The 23,396-nt window shown below is 52.0% G+C and overlaps 1 protein-coding gene across 3 annotated transcripts in view; it reads left to right on the plus strand.

Moving 5' to 3' along the window:
• Positions 1–23,396, plus strand: part of DNAJC4 (DnaJ heat shock protein family (Hsp40) member C4) — a 64,879-nt gene that overhangs the window by 32,975 nt on the left and 8,508 nt on the right. For 2 of the 3 annotated variants that reach the window (XM_067544031.1, XM_067544032.1), the window contains exons 4-5: positions 21,607–21,812; positions 23,191–23,361. In XM_067544031.1, coding sequence (XP_067400132.1) covers positions 21,607–21,812; positions 23,191–23,361 — 377 coding nt within the window. The remainder of the gene's footprint in view (positions 1–21,606; positions 21,813–23,190; positions 23,362–23,396) is intronic. The other variant, XM_067544033.1, reaches the window with a different exon arrangement.

Genomic DNA, 23,396 nt, shown 5'->3' on the forward strand with positions numbered 1-23,396 from the left:
TTTTTTCATTTGACTGTTCCTTCTCAGTTCCACCCTGTACTTTATTAACTTCTAGCTTCTCCTCTTTCCTAGATGTGTCTGTCTGAATCATGTGCTCCTCTACACCTGTCAGGTTTTCCCCAGCCCTTAGTTAACTCCCTTACAACCTTTTTAATTTTACATGCCAGCAATCTGGTTCTGTTTTGGTTTAGGTGGAGCCTATCCTTCCACTATAGGCTCTTTCTTTCCCAAAAGATTCCCCAGTTCCTAATAAACCTAAATCTTTCTTCTAAACACCATCATCTCATCCATGCATTGAGATCCTGCAGTTCAACATGTCTGGCCCCAGATGTAGAACTGGAAGCATTTCAGAAAATGCTACCATGTGCTTCTCTCCCTGAGTGCTTGATTTCTGATTCCTTTCACACACACTCAGACACCTGCAAACAAGCCAAGGCTCCAGCACTCCTGTTTACAATCAGTCTGCGGGGAAACCCCTCATGCCACGTGGTCAGCTTCTTCTCAGGCCTTGCCATACTGGTCCATGCCTTGGAGTGGCTTCTATTGTTTCAACTATCATACAAAGGGGCATTTAATTGCTCCCTCCTTTAGCCCAAGTGAAAGGCGCTGGAAGGCACCAAGATCCGTGATTGCACAGAGACCAAAGACACACTTGCACCCTTCCTCATAACAGTACATCTCTGCAATGGTTAATCCCTCTCTCTGTTTAAAAAAAAAAGATTTGCAACTGTCTGAATTTGTCCAACTTTAGCTCCCAGCCGTTGTGTCTCATTCTCCTTTTGTCTGCTGGATTGAAGTGCCCTCTGCTCTCAGAAAGCTTCTCTCCATGGAGGTGCTTATAGACCAGGGTCAAGTCACTCCTTCATCTTCTCTTCAATGAGCTAAATAGATCAAACTTCTTCAGTTTCACTGCAAGACAGGTTCTACAATCTGGAATCATTTGTACCCGTTTTGTTCATGTCTGAAGGACCCATGGGGTTCATTCTACTGCACTGTGCCAGAGGAGGAGGATGGCCCAGATGTTAGAGTCCTAGAGAGACCTGGGTTCAAGCCCCAGTTTGGCCACAGGCTCCTTTTGTGACCTTGGGCAAGTCACATAGCCTTTCTGCGACTCAGTTTCCCCATCTGTAATATGGGGATAATGATCCTTCCTTTGTCTATTTAAACTGTGAGCTCTTCAGGGCAGGGACTATCTCACAGTGTGTGTCTGTGCAGCACCCAGCATGGCAGGGGCTCTGATTCTGGTCAGGGTCTGAGCAGCGTCTGGCACTGTGGTGGACACAATTCTGGTCATGGTGTCTTGTGCAGCACCCAGCATGGTGAGGGGCCACGATCCCGGGCTTCTCTGCAGTACCTGGCATGATGGGAGCCTCACAGGGGGTTGTGGAGATAAATATATTGACTGTGAAGCACTCAGATACTACAATAATGAGGTCATATAAATAGCTAGATTGGTATGGTGATGCATTCAGAATTGCATGCAGAGGGAGACTTGCCTATGGGCTGTCCAGCCCGGTGTGCGTCAGGACCTGCTGGTGAGGGGAGATCTCACAGAGCATCAGGCAGTGGTGCTTGCATGTGGGCTGGCTACAGCTTCAGTGGGTGTTAGTCCACCATTGGGAGGAAGAGCCTCCCGTGAGTTTATCCCCTGCTCCAGTCACTCACGTCTCTCTCTGTGCAGCCTTGATGGAAACTCCCAGCCTGGGAGGTCTCTGAGACACGCTCTGCATTTAAAGTTAATAGGAGCAGGATGACAGCAGGGAAGTGGGCATGTGCCAGGACACTGGGATGAGATTTTAAATGTGTGGTTGAAATGCACCCTGTGAAATCCCTCTGTGCAAAATAGGAGAGAGGTGGGCTGGTGGGGGGGAGCACTGGAGCGCAGTTTAGAACACCTGGGTTCAGCTCCCAGCTCTGCCACAGACTCCCTGACTGACCTTGGGGAAGTCACTTCATCTCCCTGGGAATCAATTTCATCATGTATAAAGTGGGAATAATGATCCTCCCTTCATCTGTTTAGATTGCGAGGTCTTTGGGGCAGGGACTGTCTGTCACTGTGTATTTGTGCAACACCTGGCACAATGGGGGCATCGATCTTGGTGAGGATCTGTGCAGCGCCTGACGTAACGGGGCCCTAATATCAGTCATGGTTTCTACTACTGTAATCATAATAATCAGTACCTTCAGCAAAATATCCCAGTGGAGAAAGGAGTTATATCCTCTGTCACTCACATCAAAAGAGCGTGCACGCTGAAACAGCCCTGACCATCTGCGTGCAGCTGTTTCTATCCCCTCCACATGTGCAGGAAGCAAGAGCTCAACCCTGGAGCCTATCCTTTAGCAAACCACTTCCAAACAGCACACAACCCCCAGGCCAGCAATCAGCCGGAAGAAGCTCCCCGCTTCCAGGCAGTGCCAGGAGCAGCAGCCGTGAGGTCTGTAGGAGGCACATGAGCTAGGGACTTGGTTTCAGGGTTCAACTCCCTTCCCCACATAAGGAGCTTCCTGGGAGCAGAGAGGCTAAAACACATGGGGACTGGCCTGGAGATGTGGGGGCTGCTCCTCAGCTGGGGTCAGTCACCAGAACTCCAGTGGAGGATCTGGCCCAGACACTGTTGGAGAGCACACACACCCCCCAACCCCAGAGGGGGGCAGTTCCCAAAGATCCTTGTTCCATCCTACCACATGATTTCACCCCACTTGTGCCTAGCAGTGAAATTCCCTCCAACAGCTGTTGGTTTGCAGGGAAAACTGGTGCAGTTTAGAATGTCATGCATGTCCTCTAGTTCTGCCCATTTGGAAGCAAAATAAACATTGGGGGAATTTTTCGGTGGCCATTTTCAGTGTGGAAAGGGCTCACCTGTGCTGAGCATATTTTGGGCACATCCAACAGGGACTGGCTCATTATTATTTGTATGACAGTAGAGTTTAGAGGCTCTGACTGAGATAGGGCCCGCTGTTGTGCCAGGTACTGCACAGACCCAGCTGAGATTGGGGCCCACATTGTGCTGGACCTGCACTGATACCTAGTGAAAGAGATTCCTTGCTCCAGTGAGCTCAGAGTCTAAATACACAAAGAATTATTCTCTGTGTTTTACAAGTGGGGAAACTAAGGCACAGAGGTGAGGTGACTTGCCTGTGGTCATGGGGAGTCTGGGCAGAGCTGGAAATTGAACCCAGATCTTTTGGCTCCCGGCTCAGTGACATTAGAACATGTGTCTTATCTACAAGACCTTTCCCATCCCTCCTGTGTTTCAGTTCTTCAATCCCTGTTCAGCCAGCGTCTGGCATTGCATGGGCCAATGCAACAGGCCCCACTCGTCTGGGCGGCACTCATAGTGGAGGGCTCCTCTTAGCTCAGTCATTCCTGAGCAAGGAGACCACTGACCCCTTCGCTCCCAGTGGGAAATGAAAACTGCTTCTGTGCCCAGCCCTCTGTGCTGCTGGGTCCAAAGAATCTTTTCACGGCAGCCGCCTTCCAAGTTGTGAAATGGTTGGTCCCAAAAATTGTGCCTCCCGTTCCTAAGAACGCAGTTTGCAGGGCAGCAATGCTGTGTGTATGTGTATGGGGGGGAGTACAGGTCAGGAATGCTGGGGCTGGGGGAGGCATTCAGAGCGGATTGCCTTGGCACATGCATTAGTTGATGGGGGTCCCAAACTCAGATGAAGTCTCTCTGGCCACTACTGTAATCTATCTTAGGGTTTTCTCCTGCTGCTCATCACCATCACATCTGGGTGCCTTCCACCTAAAATCAGTGTCGTTAGCAAAGTCCGTAGTAGACTTCATGTCCTGTGAGTGACAATATTAAGCCCAGGTCCTCTTTCCAGGAATCCCTTCTAGGAACAGCCCCATGCCTTGTGCTATCCTGCCCTCCCCACACCCCCTCCCCAGAAGGGTTACTTATGTGGCCAGTTCCCCCCCACCCCGTCTCTGGCCTCCGACGCCAGGCCTGGGCTGTTGTTTGCAATCACTGAGAGTTTGACCGGACAGCAGGGCCATGTGCCTGGTGCGTTCTCCCTCCAGCCAAGGAGGGCTCCGTTTGCTTGTTGCTCTAACGCTGGGAAGGGGCGTGTGTCAGAAACTGGCAAGAGCGAACACAGCGATGTCGAAATGTCTTTGGAGACAGACAGCCTTTGATCAATCTTTAACTGAGCTCTTTCCCGCTCCCTGTTTGGCTTGGCTGGCTTGGCCCGAGGAGATGGTTAACATGGTGTTAGTTATTGGGGGCACATTCCTCTGCTCTGTTAGCTGCCTCTCCCTGACCCCGGCCAGGCACCAGGCAGGCGACCCGTGGGAGGTTGTGGACTGACGCATGTGCACTCGCCCTCATGCACACTCACACGGGCAGCTCCCACTCTTGCACACGCTCATCTACTCACTCACACATCCTCACACAGGCAGCTTGCCCATGCTTACCTACTCATCTTCACGCGTGCTCCCATGGGCACCTTGCATAGACACCCTTGTGCATTCACACTCACATGGACACCCTTGTGTACACTCACACCCCATTCTCTGCAGCACAGCACCCCCTAAAGCTGCACTGGGGCATTGGGGCCAGCACTGACTGCAAAGGAGAACGCTCTGTACCCCAAAATTTCCTTGCAGTCAAACCCGTCTCCCATCCTGATATCAAACAGTTCTTGCATGGCTCAGCGTGATCAGCCGGTACCCCAGTGGCCCAGCTGCGGGGCGTGATGTTTTGCCCGGGGACTTCAACACTGCCTCTCCTGCTATAACACAGTGAGTGAGTGTTAAGGCTGTGGCGAGCCAAAGCGAACACAAGATCTCTAATCCTGCTCCCTATAGGTTACCTAACACGGGAAATCTCCCTGAGCCAAGAGAGGAGCAGCACCCGCTAAGGTCCAGCAGAGCCACTCGGGCCTGCTGGCTCTGCCAGCTGCGTAGCCTACATGCGTCCACGTTGCCTCATGCTGCCATGCCCACGTCTATGGGGCGGTCGCCAAGTGCCTCATAGACATTAATCAGCTCCCTGGGGGGCAAGGAAATATCATCCTTATTTTACAGGTGGGGAAACTGAGGCATGGCTTTTCAGAAGGGCAGAGCACCTGCCGCGGAGGCGAGATTGTTGAAGGAGCACAGTGAGGGCCTGAGGTATTCTGAAGATCTGGGCCTTGTTTAGGTGTTCAGACACTGGTACACTCTGCCGTGGAGACACATCCACAGCAGCTCACTCAGGGTCAAGCCTGGAGCAGGGAATCGAACCCACAGCTTGCAAGTCCCAGTTAGTGCCCAGACCACCAGATTGTGCTGCAGTTGCTATCTTGCTCTGTCCCGTGCAGGGGAAGCAGAGAGGGCTTTAACCTGCTGCTCAGGAACCTTGGGTGTTAAAACCTTTTGCAACCTTGGGTGTAATAACAGGGAAGTAATAACAGGGTAATGAGTCAGCCCTGGACCTTAGCAGCCTCCCCAGTGCCCAGACTGCGGGGCGTCCCCTGCACCTTCCAGTGCCCAGACTGTGGGGTGTACCCTGCAGCTTGGCAGCTGGGCTGTAGGGGGCAGCCTTCCCAGAACCCCGGCTGCGGGAGGCATGTTCCAAAGCAGCAAAGGGGGGCTTTCCAGGGCCTGAGAGTCCCTTCCCAAGCTGCAGAGCCCTGCCTCGGATATGAGCCTGAGAAAGCACTAACGCTGTGCCCCAGCGGGGCTGCTGTAGAGCTGGGAGCCAGGATGGCTTGCCATGCCCCGGGGGCTTAGCCCTGTACTCTGAAACCTCCGAGGGAGCCCAGGTTAGAGACAGACAGTTGTATGTCCCCACAGAGAGGTCTGTTTGCTGTTTATTCCTATTGAACTGCCTCAGGACTCCTGGGTTCTGTTCCCAGCTTCAGAAGGGGAGTGGGTTGAGTGGGTGTTTGGGAGTCAGGACGCCTGGGTTCTATCCCAGCTCTGTCGCTGACTCCCTGTGTGACCTTGGGGAAGTCCCTTGGCTGCTCTGTGCCTCAGTTTCTCTATCTGTGGATTAGTGATCCCCCTCCCCCCATGCACTGAGACCTCTTGAATGAAGTGAGAGCTCCCTGCCTGCTGTTTCCCTGCTGCTGTCTGGGGAGGCCCCTAGGTGGGGGTAACTGATCAGCAGCCGCTCAGATGCAGGCAAAAGGGGAACAGCTGGAAGAAAAGAGGAGGAGAGGGACTGGCACCAGCAAAGCAGGGGAAGGTTCAGCTGCAAGCACTCAAGAGCTCCTACTGCCTGGGCCCAGGCCCAGGCTCAGCTGCTGGCAGGCCCCCCGCTGGCATGGACCAGCAACACGCCAGGCACCTGACTGGCATACAGAGCATTGCAAGCTGGGAAGCTCTCTGTTAGAGACACGATCACCACTGAACTCTGTAGCTGCACCTTGACCCCAGGACACGTCTGTGGGCCCAGCAGCCACCCTACTCCCCTCTGCCAGCTGAGTATCCTTGACAGGCAGCAGAGGGTGCTCCAGCCAAGCCGCTGCCTGGCCTGGAGCCCAGCACTGTATAGGCATGCCCGGATGGATTAGAGGCTTGGCCAGCCTGGAGCTGCTCGTTAGCCAGGGGGATAAACATAGAGCAGCCTCAAAGAGCTCACGTAGGCTCCGTCTGTTTCTGTGGCACAAGAGCACACAGCCGCAGTGCCAGTCACTTTGTTACTGCTGCAGCGTGTTATCACCAGAAGCCCGGCTGCACTTGTATACTCGCTCACACTGTGCAAAGTGCTTCTGCTCTGACGGGTGTGGGGCACGCCTAGCTTGCACCTGTGTAAATGACTGTGCAAATCACTCTCACTCAGTGGAAACATGCTGCACGGCTGTAAAACATGGCTGGCACTGGGGCGGCTCATGCTGGGGAGAGCTGCTTGGTCCATGAGGGGTTTGTACTGGTGCAACAGTGAAAGCTAGGACAGATGAGCCATGTGTGTGTGTGTGTACGTGAATACCATTTGTGTGAGCATGCAGTATGTGTGCATACTCAATGTTCAGTGTGTGTGTGTGCGTGCATGCAGTGCCTGTGTCTAGTGAGTGTGCATGCTCTGTGTATGGTGTATATGCAGCGTGCATGCAGCGTGTGTATGGTGTTCAGGATCCCCTCCAAGCCCGTTCCCCATGGCTGCATTGTGAAATGTTCTCAGAGCCGTTGTGAATTGCCCTCCTGAGGGTACAGCACGTGAAATGATTGTGCAGCGCCGGCTGAGGGAGTTTGAAGTGGGGATGAGAGGGAAAGGCTCCAAACACCAAAGAAGCGAAGGAGCTTTCGGGTCCAGTCTGGATCGGGGGAGCTGCAGCCCAGCCACTGCTGATGGGTGCTAGTGGGCTCAGAATCAGGTCCATTGAGAGGGAGCCGCCCGCTCCTTCCCTCCCTGCCTAGGATGGTTAATGAGATGGGAAGGTCCATCTGTCAGTGCTGACCTGTCGCTTTGAAACAACAACCTCAAGGCTCCACTACTTGCGTCAAATTGTTTAACTAGCAAAAAACCCCTTAATGAGGATTTATAGGCTCGTCAGGCACATGGGGGCATCTTAACTCTTTAGTGTCTGCCAGGTCTTTCTTCCTCCGTGCTCTAACAAGGTGGGGCCATGTGCAACAACTGGAATTGGCATATGGTTGGGGTGCCTTGGGGTCTGGCAATTAGCCAACACTGCAGACCCGTCTCCTCTGTCACCTAGGTATCTCAGTGGGGAGAAAGCAAAATGCTGGTGATGACTGGCTTCTGTTCCCAGCTCTCTAGGAGGAGAGTGGGGTCTGGTGGTTAATGCCACAGGCGTGGGAGTCAGGACTCCAGTGTCATGTCTCTGGCGGTGGGAGGGAAGTAAGGTCTAATGGTTACAGTGGTGGGGGCTGGGATTGAGCACTCCTGGGTTCTAGTCTGTTCTCAGAAGTGCAAACATTGCTCTGTGGCTTGTGCTGGATGGGGGGGTTGTTGTCTTAGGAAATTGATGAAAAGAAGAGCTGGGGAAGGTGGAGTTTCATGCCTCTCTGCACCAGGCTTTTCAAATGGAGCTGGGCAGTGAGGGACACCCACCCACCCACCACAACAGCAGGTGACACTTGTGCATGGAGATGTTGCCAAAGAGACCGCTCCCCCATGCTGTGTGGAAAGGCAAGATGTGGAGCATTTCCCACTCACAGGAACCCCCAAGGCAGGGGAGAGCAGGGTCCCAGGACAGCTGCACTCCCATCACAGTCCTCTCTGGAGCACACAGTGCATGGCATGGGCCACTGGGCTGCAGCTTGCTCTGGGGTGGAGTACAGTAGTAGAGCCCTGCTCTTCCATGGGGGTGCTCCACACCCAGGGACTGATTCTGCAAGGTGCTGAGAACATCTGTGACTCCCAAAGGAAGCAATTGATGGCAAACTGGCCATGGGAGGGACCTGGTGGGTGTGACATGGCTGTTGGCCTCCCACACCTGCGCAATGGATGCACAAATGCACTTTGGGGCTCCATCCATGCGTGCACCAATGCATTCCCTAATGCCCAGCTGTAGGAGCAGGGACAACCAGAGGCAAGGCCCTGCATGGGTGAGAGCCAGCTGGTGAGTGATCCCCATCTCCACCAGCTCAGTCAAAGCTAGAGGCTTGAGTGCCAGCCAAAGGCACCCTGCTGTGGATAGCAGCCAAATGTGCATGCAACTTACAAACATTGCAAGTGGAAGCCACTGCAGTAGCAAGAGTGAGCTGTGTGAGAGATGGCAGATGCATGGCCGAAGGAAAATCCATCCTGAATGAAGGGGCTGGATTCTGTGCAGGCTTCTTCACCCACAGTTCTGTGACTCCCAAGATGCACCACACAGCTGGGCTCGGAGGTGGGTGTAGCCTCATGCTTCCAAACTCCTCTACATGCTGGATTCCCCAGCTGGACCACATCTCCCAGGGCACAGTGGGGGCCCTGATCTCAGTAGAGGTCTGTGCAGCAGCCAGCACAATGGGGCCCCAGATCTTGATCAGGGTCTAGCACCTGGCACAACAGGGCCCTGATCTCAACGGGAGCCTTTAGGCACTACCATAAAACATACCATAAAGGGACTGTTTTGTCACTGATTTCAGCTGAAGCGGGATCAAACCCTTAGCTTCTGAACAATAAAGCAAGCCTTTGAATCACCAATGAAATTGTACAAAACACCCTGTCCACGATAATATTTTTGTGCCTGCAGAGTGTCTGCGGCTCACTTACAAGCCCACTCTCCAGAGCGATGCTGGCATCACTCAAGGGCTCAAACAAAGATGTTCCAGGGCGATAAGGGACTGGAAATTGATGCTGTTATTTTTCTTTTAGGAACAAAAAAGGCTCATATTAATTCCAGCTGCATTAGAAACAGAACAGGAGCAGTAATATGGGTTGGGCAAAGAGTATATTCGCTTTTTTATTTGGGATCTGATTTCCATCTCCACCAGTTTGTTCCTTATTCCCCTCATGCATATGGTGGGGTTTAGGGAGAAGCCTCTGGACAGGGTATTTCATAACTGCCTACTTTATTGTTGTTCATATTACAGTAGTGTCTACAGGGCCAGACTGAGATCAGCTCCCTGTGATGGTGGGCACTGCACAGTCACGCAGTGAGACAGCCCCTGTTCTAAAGTCATTTACAGGTGAGGGGAAACAAAGCACAGAAAAGGGGACTGTCATACAGGAGTCAGTGGCAGAGCCAAGAATTAAAGCCAGGAGCCCTGATTCCATGCCATCCTGCTTTAACCACTAGACCCCACTCTTCTCCCAGAGCCGGGAGTAGAACCCAGGACTAGGAGTCCTGACTCCATGCTCTAACCACCAGCCTCCACCCCTCTGCCCAGAGCTGGGAATAAAACACAGGTGTCCTGACTCCTGTGCTGTTAATCACTAGTGGTAAGCTGGTTCTGTTGTGAACTCAGAGGTTCAGCTGGGTCCCCATGAAGCTGTAGCATTTGAAAGTGGTTCCAGCTTCAGTATTTCTGGAAGGCAAGCCAGTTGGCCTTGCTTTATTTTTGTTGCTCTTCGTACTGCATCTGCACCTTGGCAAAACTTCCCTTCTGGGCTGTTAGCAGGTGTGACACATGCCAGTCACTGGGATAGGCACACTAGGTCAGAACCTCAGCTGGCTGCCTTGTAATCATAGAATCATAGAAATGCAGGGCTGCAAGGGACCTCAAGAGATCACCTAGTCCATCTCCTCGTACTGGGTAGGACCAAGCTAACCTAGACTATCCCTGTCCAACCTGTAATTGAAAACCTTCAGGGACGCAGCCTCCCTAAGTAACCTGTTCCAATGCTTAACCAGAGAAAGTTTCTCCTAATATCTACCCTAAATCTTCCTTGCTGCAAGCTAAGCTGATTCTTTCTCATCCTGGTGGACATGGATAATAGTTGATCCCCATCCTCTTTACAGTAACCTTTTACGTATTTGAAGATTCTTATCATATCCTCCTGAGCCTTCTCTTCCCTAGACTAAACATACCCAGTTCTTTCAACCTTTCCTTAAAGGTCAGGTTTTCTAAACTATTGATACTTTTTTATGCAGTCCTCTGGACACACTTCAGTTTATTCACATCTTTCTTAAAGTACAGTGCCAAAAACTGGACACTGAACATTAGCTGAGGCCTCACCAGTGGTGAGTAAAGTCGGACAGTTACCTCCCATGTCTTACATATGACACTCCTGTTGATACAGAATTTGCCAAAACGACATTTGCCTTTTTTGCAGCAGTGTCCCATTGTCAACTCGCATTCAGTTTGTGATCCACTGTAACCCCCAGATCCTTTGTTGCCATACTGCTGCCTAGCCAGTTATTGTATTTGGCCATTTGATTTTTCCTTCCTAAGTGCAGCACTTTGCATTTATTTGTATTGAATTTCATCTTGTTGATTTCAGACCTGTTCTCCAATGTATCAAACAGTCAGGAAGGGGCCCTGGTCTTGGTTCTATTCTGTGCAGCATCCGGCACAATGAGCCTTTATCTCAGCCTGGGTCTATGCAGTGCCTAGTACAAGAGAACTCCCGATCTCAATTGCACTCAGTACGATGGGGCTCCCTCTCTGAGTCAGGGTCTGTGCAGCACCTAGCATGACAGTGCCACGGTCTTGGTCAGGGTCTGTGCAGCATATAACATCCTGGGGGCCCCAGTCTCAGTTGGGGTCTCTGTAGCACCCAGCACAACAGGGACTCCTGATCTCAGTCAGGGTCTGTGTAGTACCTGTTACAGTGAGGGCCCCACTGCCAGTCTGGGTCTGTGCAGGGCCCAGCACAATGCAGGCCCTGATCTTGGCTAGAGTTTGTGCAGTGCCCAGCATGATGGGGCCCCAATTTCAGCTGAGGTCTGTGCTGCACTTAGCACAGTTGTTCCATATAGTTGTAATGGAGTCTGGCTGCAAACTCTGCCTCTGCTGGGTCCCACTCAGTTGAGTCTCCCAGCCCGAAGTGTGGGGGTCCAAATCAGCCAGGCTCCTCCTTGGCCATCAGGCCAGCCCTAGGGAGCAGCTGGGACAGCCTGTTGCTAATCCCAGAGGCCATTACCTAGCAGGGAAGAAGATCGCCTCATGCCCCCCTTCGCGGCTGGCTCCTGGCACACAATAAGTGGAGAGTTGGGCAGCTAAGCTGATCCCCAACCCATCCACTCCTCTGAATCTCAGTCCTGCCTATGGCTTCCTGTAACTCACCCATGCTAGGCTGGGCTGGCTTCGAGCTCTGGACCCAAAGCAGAGAGCAGGAGCCCAGTGCGTCAGCAGGAGCTCAGCTGCCGTGGGGAGAGCCTGCGGAAAAGGGTCCCTGCAGCACCTGCTGTCGGCCGCCTGGGGCAGGTGGGGGGAGCCTGCCTAAGCCGTCACTCCCTGTGATTCTTTGCAGCAGGGCATTTTGGGACAGGGCCAACTGGGCCCATGACTCTGCAGGCTGAACCTTCCCCCCGTCTGTGGGAGCAGGCTGCTGCTTGCCAGTTCTGCAGGGGAATGGCAGGTAGGGAAGCATCCTGCACTGGGGGGATGGGCTGGACGGGCCCTGCTGGGGTGTCTTTTTCTGTGCTGGGTAGAGGAGTGGCATGTAGGGCATGATCCTGCCCAGGAGGATGGGCCCTGCTGTTGATGGGGTGTCTCTGTCTCTTAACTCCCATGCAATAATTATTCCAATTCAGCTCCCCAGGGAGGGATTTACCTTTGGGGAGAGCCCTATAGAACTAGAGGGGGGATGAGAGCTTCTATCTAGAGGAGTCCCAGAGCAGGGGTGCTCTCATTTCCTATTCAGCCCCAGTAGATGGTTCCTGACCCCCTACAGAAAAGTTCTGCTTCTTTGTTGAATCTCATCAGGTCCTATAGAATCCTCTTGGCTTTGCCCACAAGGGCTTCTTCATCAGGGGCTCAGAGCTGCTCTTCTCTGTGCCCTAAGTACCCATCGGGGGGGAGGGGGAGGACGGACCAGTGGTGTCTGGGCTGCAGAATCTCAGCTCTTCCCCTTTTAAAAAGGGAGATGGCATGAGCATCCCCCCCTTGGTGTTGTCCGAGCCACCAGCCAGGTGGGAGTGGCATCAGAACACACACCGAGCAATGAGTCTGGCTAGGGGCACCAGTTCAAACGGAAATTGACTGGGGCTGGCTAGAAAGTGAGGATTCTACGTCGTGAAGAATGTCACCATTTTGACATTTGTTTCCATTCTGATGTGGAACGAAACCAAGACCCTTCTCTGGTTTGAGAGCGTGTCACCCCGGTGGAGACTGGGATGTGGGAGACCCAGGTTCAAGTCCTTTCTCAGTCTGATTCACAGCAGGGATTGAATCTCTGTCTCCCACAACCCAGCTGAGTACTCTGTGCTATTGGCTATTCTGGGATGAGGCAGGGGAATGGCGTGTAGGGATGATCCTGCCCAGGGAGATGGGTCCTGCTGGAGCACGTCTGTCTCTAAGATGAGAAATCTCATCCTGAACCTGAGAAATCTTCCTGACTAAAGCTTCCTCAAAACTGATGCATTCCTGGAAAACGGTTCGGTATTGGTGAACTGGCATTTTCCTTAGAAAAATTCCTGACCAGCTCGACAACTGACTCAGCTAAAGAGCTGGAAGGAGAAAGGATCTTGGTATGCCTGGGGGATAGATAGCCTCACTGCTCTGGATTCCTCCATCCTATGCCTGGGAGGCTTTCCCATTGCTGAGCTACATGGCCCAGAGGAGTGATATCAGAGAGGTTTGGCCAGGCCTGAGCTGCATCATCCTAGAAGAAAGATGATTGCTGGTCTGTGCCAGGTTATAAAGACTTCACTGGGGCTTTGGCTAGTGCTGTCCATCCCCTCCTCCTGCCCCACTGCTGGATCAGCATCACAGCACTCTGAAAAGCTCTGACAGCAAAGCTGAGTTAACCCTATGCTAGGCAGCTGGCTTGAGCGGGAGCTGGGAATGAAAGACAGCTGGGAGGGAAAAGTTAATACTGCTCTGTTGAATCAACAGAGCAATGACTTTGGAGGACCTGTCCCAAGAGGTATGGAAAGTAACTGAGTCATTTCTAGTATGGATCCGCTGGAAAAGGGCAGAGAGATTAAACGAATGCAGTAAAGACATGTGCAAAGCACTCCCTTAGGAAGGAAAACCAATGCCTAAATACAAAATGAGGAATAACTGGCCAGGCTGAAATACTGCAGCAAAGGATCTGGGCGCTATAGCAGGTCACAAATTGAATATGAGTCAACAATTTGATGCTGTTGCAAAAAAGGCAAATATCGTTCTGTGGTGTTGTGACAGAGTGCTGAGGGCTAGCACTTGAGCCTGCACTCTGTTCGCCATTAGTTTTAATCAGGTTCCTCTGAAGAAGGCCTAACTGGATAGAGGTGTACCTGCCTACCAGGCCAGATGGGGACTGGTGGCTAAATGAGCCAATTAACCCATTCCCCGTGAAACTGTATAAAGGCCACTGGAAAGAGCGCTTGGGGGAAGAGAAGGAGAGAAACAGAAGGCTGGGGGAGCCTGACATTGAGAGTCTTCTTCTTTGAATAGGGTCCTGGAGTGCTCCGCTTCAGGGGCACTCACACTTCTTGTGCCTTTAAGTGGAGATTTTTGGTAGTTTGGCCTGTGCATGCGTCCAATGTTCCCTCATGCCATTTGGAGGCTATGTAGGGCTGTGCGGGCGAACCGTGTTGGCCTAGTGTGCCTGACTGTCGTCATTTTTCTTATGATCATTACCCTTCTTCAGTTCATTGCGTTTTTTCTTTAGTTAATTTATTTACTTTTTATTGAAGGATTTAGTGGGACTTTCTCTCGGTCCCCTTCGGGGACAGAGACTTTCCCCTGCTACATGTTGTTGCCCTAAGGTATGACAGGCTCTCTGGGCTTCAAGTGGTGGGTCTTTTGCTAGGAGACCATCCTGATCAGCGATGGGCATTCCCAGTATATCCGCTGCCTGGGAGAGCCTCATATCGCACAAAATCATTCGATCTGTGCCACTTTTAAAGGCAAGGTCATTAAAAATCAGGGGCTAAAACTGAGATTCTTATTAAGGAGCGTTCCCTCCAACCAGCCTCAAATCCAGGCCAGGAGACCTCCTCAGCCATAGGTCACTGAGCGAACACAGTGGCCTGTCAACTGTGGCACATTCACCTGGATCTACTCAAGGAGAAGAGCCACAGAAAATAGTCATTCTCCACAGAAACAATGCACCTCAAAGAGACCTTGGTCCCTGCAAGACAAGGCCACTTCAGAGACTTCACGTCCCACCCTAGATGCGACTGAGGCTCCAGCATCTACACTGGCCACTAAGACGGCCTCGGTACTGGGAAGATGCAATGTCTCTCATACGGTCTCAGCGTCCCCCAAGGCATCTTCATTGGTACCATATACTTCAACCAGAGTATTCCCACCAGAGCACCATATACCCTCAGTACCAACAGTGGAATGGGACACCGCTCTTCAAACCCATCTGGTACTGCAGGAGTTCAGATTCTCTAGTTATCTACTTGTTTCAAAGGAGTTGGAGTCTCCCTTGTTACTCAGCACTGAGAGATTATCGGTACTGAGACAAGCACAATCACCTAGGTGGGACCATTCCCTGGTACCCCTTGACTCTCAAACACCTTCAGAAAGTGCTGGGACTCCTCCTCTTAAAGAGGAATTTTCCTCCAATTCGAATATTTCGATCCAGGGTTCCCCGACGCTTCAGACCAGGGATTTCCATCCTGACACTTTTGACAAGATGGGGAGTTATACCAAAGATAGGTCCGTGTTCTCCCGACCTGGTTTGAACACTAGTGAATGCCACTCCCAATGCCTTAATAAATCCCGAACAGCTCAAAGATCCTGACCCACTTCATTCTCAGGATCCCAGAGACTGTGTGAACCGCCCAGGGAAAGCAGAGGTTCCAGAGGAAGAATATCTGCTCCCTCTGTGCCCGCTCTACTGAATCATCATCTCACCATTAGTTTTGACAGGCTGATTGAGGGCCCAGAACTATTCCACAGGACTGAGCTACATGTACACCATTTTTCCCATCTTCCACTCTTCGGAAACTGTCCCTCCAACTTTCTTTTCACACAGGAGAAAATCACATTGGACAAATGGGTGCTAGAGGTTATAAGATTGGGGTGCGCTATCCATTTTATCTCCCTCCTCCATACTATTGCCGTTCAGGGACCCCGCTCGTGAGCATCCGTTAAAGCAAGAAGTCAACTCATGTCTATGAATGGGTGCTGTGGAACCAGTTCCTATTCAGCACAGAAGGAAGGGGTTTTATTCCAACTACTTTATGGTCCCAAAAAAGAACGAAGGGTGGAGACTGATTTTAGATCTAAGACTTCTAAACAACTTTCTCAAGTCTCAAAAATGCAGGATGGTGTCTCTCACAGTTATAATTCTGTCACTAGAACCAGGGGATTGGTTTTTGGCTCTTAACCTTCCCGATGTCTATTTTCATATCGCAATTCACCCAGCTCACAAATGGTTCCTGTGCTTTTCAGTAGGCCAGGATCACTTTCAGTATTGAGTGCTCCCGTTCTGCCGTTCATCTGCCCTAAGAGTGTTCTGAAAGGTGTGGTGATGGTTGCAGCGTACGTCTGACGTTGGGGAATAATTGTTTTCTATACCTCGATGATGGTCTACTCAAGGGCCACTCTCTTAAAACGAAGTCTTCAATGCCATAATGATAACGGGATCCCTGTTCTGCGAGCTAGGGTTGCAGCTCAATATCAAGAAATCTATTTTGAGCCCAGTACAAAGAATATAGTTCATAGGAACCTCCTTGGACACCATATCAACCAGGGCTTATCTTCTCCCTCATGGACTCATGATGATAGCAAAGTTTCAAATCAGCCCACAGACATCAATACGAAGTTATCTTCAATTACTCAGACACATGGCAGCCTGCATCTTTGTGATGCCATATGCCTGGCTCTACTTCCATTGCTTCCAGGGCTGAGTCAGGACTGTTTATGCTCCGAACAAACACAGCATGAGCAAGTTCATGTTGGTCCCTCATCAGGTACGAGACTTTCTCAATTGGTGAATGAACCCAAACAGTGTCTGCACGGGGATTCTGTTTGTTCAGCCTCCTCCTTCTATCACTATAACTGCAGATGCATGCCTGATGGACTAGGGAGTGCACACCTGGGGACCTTCAATTTCCAGGGCAAATGATCTGCCCAAGAGACATGATTTACATATCAACCTCCTCAAACTGAGGGCAGTCAGGACTATCTGTATCCACTTCCTGCCTGTAACCAGGAACAAGTCCATAAAGATTCTCACAGACAATATAGCTGTATGTTCTATATCAACCAACAGGAAGGAGTCAGGTCCCCTTCCCTTTGTGCTAAAGCAGTAAAATTATGGAATAGGTACGTAACCAATTCCATCCTTATATTTTGGAACTTACCTTAGGTTTGTCAGTTTCCACCCAGAGACTCTTCAGGTGGATCTTTGACTATCATATTGTGCTATAAATCTTCAGATATACAGCCTCCTTCTAGGATGTTGGCCCATTCCACAAGATCTCTATTTTCTTCTATGACATTACTCAAGAATATCCCTCTTCTGGACCATTTGTAAGGCTGCCACTTGCTCTTCCATACATACCTTCTCCAAGCATTATGCAGTGGTCCAGTCTTTTCGATCAAATGCTGCCATTGGAAGTGCTGTGTTGTCTTTAGTATTGGTCTTGGCTCCAAAGACCCACCTCCAGCTGCGGGTACTTCTCAGTAGTCACCTGAAGTGGAGCACCCATAGGGATACTATTAGAAAAAGGAGGAGAGGTTACTCACCATATGCAGAAACTGGAATTCTTCGAGATGTATATCCCTATGGGTCCTCCACTATCTGCTCTCCTTCCCTCTGCTTTGGAATGTCCTCTGGGGACTTTGTGGCAGAGAAGAAACTGAGGGTGGTTTGCCCATACAGCCCTGTATAGCCTCGAAGTGGGCACAAGGAAGCATAGAGTGCATGTGCAGGCCAAACAGGCATTACTACCAAATATCTTGGATTAAAGGCACAAGGGGTGTGAGTACACCTGACGTGGAGCACCCATAGGGAAACACTTCTTGAAGAACTCCAGTTACTGCACAAGGTAACCTCTCCTTCGGAGTAGAGACTCCAGATGAGATACAGCGTGTAAATATGTGGAGAGACTGCTGTGTATTGGTGGAGGGATTAAAACACTGTAAATAAACTACACAGTTTACATGCAAAAAGGTCTTTTTTGTGGAAGAGATGTGTTAACAGGAGTGTTGTATGTAAGACGTGGGAGGTAATTGTCCCACTCTACGCGGCACTGGGGAGGCCCCAGCTGGAGTACTGTGTCCAGTGCTGGGTACCACACTTTAGGAAAGGTGTGGAAAAATTGAAGAGAGTTCAGAGGAGAGCAACAAAAGTGATCAGAAGTTTAGAAAACCTGACCTATGAGTAAAGGTTGGAAGAACTGGGCATGTTTAGTCTGAAAAAGAGAAGGCTGAGGAAGTACATGATAACAGACTTCAAATGTATACACGGTTGTTATAAAGAGGACAGGATCAATTATTCTCCATGGCCACCGAGGGCAGCACAAGAAAGAATCATCATAGTTTGCAGCAAGGGAGATTTCGGGTAGACATTAGGGAAAACTTTCTAATTCTAGTGCTAGTTAGGCGCTGGAACATTTTATCTAAGGAGATTGGAATCCCCATCCTTGAAGGTTTTTAAGAGCAGGTTAGACAGATACCTGACAGGGATGGTCTAGATGTACTTGATCCTGCCTCAGCCCAGGGGGTGCACTAAATGGTCTCCTGAGGTCTCTCCCAGCTCAACATTTCTGTGATAACCCCGCAGCACTCACCCAGCCTGCCAGAGACAGTTGGGTCATAGCAGAATTATGGAGAGGCAGCAGCAAGGGGGATCAAGGGCTGGAGAGTTGATGCTGCACAGACCCTAGACCAAGATTGGGGTCCCGTCTTGCTGGATGCTGCACAGACCCCCAACTGAAATCAGGGCCCCCTGTCATGTTAGGTGCTTCACCAACTCATAGCAAGAGACAGTCCATGTCCTGAAGGGCTCACAGGCTAAACGGACAAAGGACAGGAGACGAGGCAACTTGCCCAGGATCAGTGGTGGAGCTGGGAATAGAACTCAGGGCTCCTGATTCCAGTTGAGTGCCCTAACCACTCAATCCTGCTGCCTTGGTGCTATTATACCTTCTGCAGCCATCCCCTAGAGCAGGGTTTCTCAAACCTTTTTTGCTGAAAACCCCCTTTAAAAATATTTCAGGCTGTGATGGCCCCCCTCCCCCATGCCATGCCACCCTTACTTCTGCGCTGCTGTTGGCGACAGCGCTGCCTTCAGAGCTGGGCACCCGACCAGCAGCCGCTGCTCTCCAGCCACCCAGCTCTGAAGGACTCGGACTGACAGCCAGAGTCCCGGCATGTGGGGGGGCTGACAGCTTGCGACCCCCCCCCCCATAATAACCTCATGACTTCCTGAGAGGTCCCAACCCCTAGTTTGCCCTAGAGGGAGATTGACTAAGCCCTGGCGCTCCTGCTTGTGCTAAGCTGAGAGGGCATTGGGTTTAGAACACAACAGGGGCTGGCAGACCTGGGTTCTGACATTTGCGAAGTCACCAGTCGGTCCCAGCATGTCCTCAGGAAGGGTCCAGGGTTTCTTTCAAAGTGTCTGTAAACTCGTCCATGTGTCTAGGGCAGCTCGCACACACAGTGTCCAATGCCAGGTTAAAGGTGTCCCCTGACCTCTGAGAGTTGGGGCTAAGAGACTGGCATTGGATGGAAAGCCTGATAGATTTCCGGGCAAAGTGAAGAAACTTAAATCAAGAATTGGTTGGGAAGCACAGTTTCCATTCTGTGGGAAATTCCAGAATTTTGGGGCAAAAATCAGTTCCAAACTGAAACGAAAAGCCAGAATTTCCAATAAAAATGTCGATAGGGAACCATCAAAGTGTTTCGTTTCAAGAAGGTCGACTCATTTGGTTTGGGCTTTTCTAGTCTATTAAAATATTAAATAGATAAATATACATCTAATAAAATAAAAGGTGGGTTTTGACCCTTGGCTGCACAGGGCTTGGGCTTTATCATGAGGAGAGTAGGCTTTAGCAGGGGCAGCTGGCCTTCTACACCCCTGGGTTCAGTCCTTGGCTCCACTATCAACTTACAATTTGATTTTGGAGGAGCCCCTTCTCCCCTTCCCCTGTTTGTGTGCCTCAGCTCAGGCAGGTGGGGGAGGCTGGATTCCCGGTGCTCTAAGATCTTTGCACGCAGAAGTGGCCATTGGTGCACTCCTGAGGTCAGCCTGGCTTGGCTGCTTGAACAAGGCAGGACTGAATCACATCTTCCAGAGCAGTCTCCTGGCCAGCGGGTAGCAGCCTGGATCCTCCACCCCTTTGTCCCAAGGATGAAGTCAGCTGCTCTGATCAGTAGAGCCTCCAAGCCCAGCTGGCTGGGAGCAGGGCCCTGCACATCCTGGGATGGAGGAGTCTACAGAGACAAAGGAGTCATCATCTGTTGGGGATGGAAATCATCGGCTGTTAACTTTGGAAGCATCTGGCGCCCTTTTTTTCTATCCAGTTAAAGGCAATTGAAGCCTGAACCGGGAGGCCACTGGGGCCTGTGGGTCAGGAGTGAGAGCATCTCCATACCTGGGCAGTGAGCCCAGAGAAGGATCTTGGCTAGAAATGCTTGGACTTTGCTGGAAGCTGAAGCTAGAGAAAATCAGACCAGAGCTAAGGTGCCAGTTTGTGCCAGTGAGGTAATTAACCAATGGAACAACTTCCCAGGGACTGTGGTGGCTTCTCATCACAGCTAGTGTTAAATCATGATGGGCTATTTTTCTACCAGGTCTGCTCTAGTTCAACCAGGAATTAGTTCAGGGAAGTCCTGTGGCCTGTGATATACAGGAGGTCAGACAAGATGGTCGCTTCAGACTTTAGAATCTCTGAATCCAGGGAACTGTCCTTGGGGAGTGGAGGGGGACTGTGCACATCTGGACAGCTCAGAAAAGGTTACTGGAGCATATGAGATTATCTGCTTAGTGCTGGAGGTGAGACTCACGCTTGTACATGCACACAGCCCATAGGCTGGAAGGAGCCTCCAAAGCCCTCAAGTCCAGGCCCTGCTGTCTCAGCCAACCCAGCACAGAATCCTGGCACTCACATGGCGGCACATACGCATACATGCAGCCTTCTGCACAAGCGCGCACACACTCTTCTGTTACCATTTGTATTTCCCCTCCGATGCCTAGTAAAATACCTTTGGAGAGAGGTAGGCATGGGAGCCAGAGTGCCTGGGTGCTATGCCTGGCTCTGGAAAGGACCCCCTGGTCTAACTGCTGAACACCACTCCCCTCACAGAGCCAGGGACAGAACCCAGGAGTCCTGACACCCACTCCAGTTCCCTGGGCACCAGATCATGCTGTCATACGCGCTGTCTCTCCTGACTGGCTGGGCCAGTGGCATTTGAAATGTGGTGTGAGACAGACCAATTGAAACTCATGTCACTAAAGAGCTGCCCCCTGTAGTTTGCTCCTGGAGCCAGGAAGTGAAATGGGTAGATCTCTCCCTCCAGCCTCCCCTTCCCCCCCTCCGGGAGCTGGCTTCCCATGTCCTCGTGACTGACACAGAAATCTGGCAGGCTACACAAGCCTCCAGCCAGGCCCATTTGTGTGACCTCATGGCAGCATGGCCCCCTGGGTCCTTGCGTCAAGCAGGAGCAGCACAAGGTCTAAGAGCAAGCCGCGGGGTCTTAACTAGGAGCCTATTTACATTCCAGGGGGATTTGTACCCCATAAAAGTGAGCGATGGGCCAGCCCTGACGAGGGTGGTGTAGGCATGCAGTGCTGAGGGCAAGTTGCATAGCTCTGTCTTCTCATGAGGCTTCTGGCCTGGACCCTGGGATGGGGTGAGAGAGAGAGAGTGTGTGTGTGTGTGTAAACAGGGGGAGTGCATGATGTTCATGTTGGGGGTGTGCGTGCGTGCGTGTGGTGTGGGATGCATGGGTATGCATAGCACACCCACACAAGCACTGCTTTACCATTGTGGCTCTCCTGGTATACTAAGGCTGTGTACACAGCCATTTGGCGGACAGCGAGTTGGCGTGCTGTAGATTCACACTCTGGGTGACTGTGCACTAGCTCACCGTGTAGATACACCTCTCTGCTGGCTTCCCGGGGACTGGTAGATTCTCACTAGCTCAGACTTCACCCTCCTCTCTGTGTCCCCCAGTTGCACCCCGACAGCGATCCCAACAACCCCGACCTGCACAACCGGTTCATCCAGCTGAATACGGCCTACCAGGTGCTGAGCAAGGAGGGCAGCAGGAGACTCTATGACAGCCAGCAGCCCCGGCATGCAGCCTGGCCCACTGCGGGCAGCAGCCCCAAGCACAGACCCTTTGACTTCACAGACCTGGGACCCAGACCTAGTGCCAGGTAAGGACACCGAGGTCACAGCACAGTGCACAGAGGCGATGCTGGGATGAGGGGTCGGACCCAGGGCCCATCCAACCTCATATCCCTGCCATCTGTGACAAGGGATCAGATCTTTCCTGAGGCCTCCATTTGCTTTTGTCTCCCAACGAGGGTGATTGACTGACTCTCAACCCCCACAACCCATACCCAGCTGCACACACACACCCCCGCCCATACCTGTGCCCTTTGATCCCACTGGTTCTGAGCCAGGGAGGGGACGCAGGCTGGCACTGCAGCTCCAAAGCCCAGGCTGTGTTGACCCACTGCAAATCCCATGCTGGTTTGAGCTGAGAAGGGCCAGCACAAGGACCTCAGGCCAGCACAGAGGTGCTGAGAGCTCCGGTTGAAACGTGAGCCGCTGCCACTGACAAGCTGTTGAGCATCTGGCTGTCAGGAAGCCACTAAACAGGAAAAGGCCACTTGGCCCATCCTGTCCTGGCCACCCCCGCACCCCATAACAACCCACCACTCTCGCTAACAACCTGGCTCTGTAACTCACTCTATCTGGGCCGCTGCCTCCATCACACACTGGAGACGAGCGCTCCAGCCCCCCCCCAGCAAAGTTTGAGATCAGATATCCCACTGTCCTCCCAGTGCTGGCTCAGACCAGGGGGCCCATCCAGCCTGGTAACCCTCACCACTCTGCATCAGACCAAGGGGCCCATCTAGCCCAGTATCCTGCTTGCCTAGCTGGATCAGACTAATGGATCCATCTAGCCACGTCTGGGGTAAAGGGGCTTGTGGATGGCAAGGCTGGGTCTGCTGCATTGGCTGATGAGTCCCTAGAAGCGGCCTCTGGCCCCCCAGAACTGGCAGTTTGCCAGGGCAGGACCATCCCGGCAGTTTGCATGCTATCACAGCTAGGGGCTGGGGGAGGTGTCAGAGGAGTGAGTGAGTGTGACCCCGAGCAGTCCCAGCTGGTGCAGGGTTCCCCAGACTGGGACATACCTCCCTGCCCTGCCGCAGCCCTGGAAAGAGAGAGTTCCAGAGGTGCTGCATGTGCTGGGACAGGGGCATTCTCTGGGACAGGCCAGCGCACGCAGGGCCCGTGAACCCTGCATGGAGGAGCAGGACAGCTGTGCTGAGCCTCACAGGCCACCAGAGCAAAGTGGCTCTATCAGCGCCGAAAGGAACGTGTCTTTCTGAAACTCTGGGAAATGACTGGTCCAAGGGGTCAGATAGAAGCCAGGAATCCTGACTCCCAGCCCCCGGCTCTGATCCTTCCGCTCCCTCCTCACGTTTTAGAGACACCCCAGGAGTCCTGATCTGTGCCAGCTTTCCCCTGGGGTCAGACCCTTGCCCTCCAATGCAGCCCTATCATTGTCCCTTTGTCGCCCAGCAGCTGGGGGCCCAATGAGGATGCACGCTATTGGCAGCAGTTCCACACTCCCCCCTCCGCGGCCTTCTCAGGCCCTCAGGCCAAGCAGAGGCAGCGCTGGAACCGGCAGCTCTTCGGCTACTGCCTCCTCCTCATGCTGGGCAGCATGGCCCTCCACTACCTGGCTTTCAGGTAGGTGGGGACTAGGGGTTGGTGGGGCACTGCAT

The sequence above is a fragment of the Emydura macquarii genome, unplaced genomic scaffold, assembly GCF_026122565.2.
Source record: "Emydura macquarii macquarii isolate MOO-44397 ecotype Brisbane River unplaced genomic scaffold, CSIRO-AGI_Emac_v2 contig_968, whole genome shotgun sequence".
In the NCBI taxonomy this organism is placed as follows: Eukaryota; Metazoa; Chordata; order Testudines; family Chelidae; genus Emydura; species Emydura macquarii.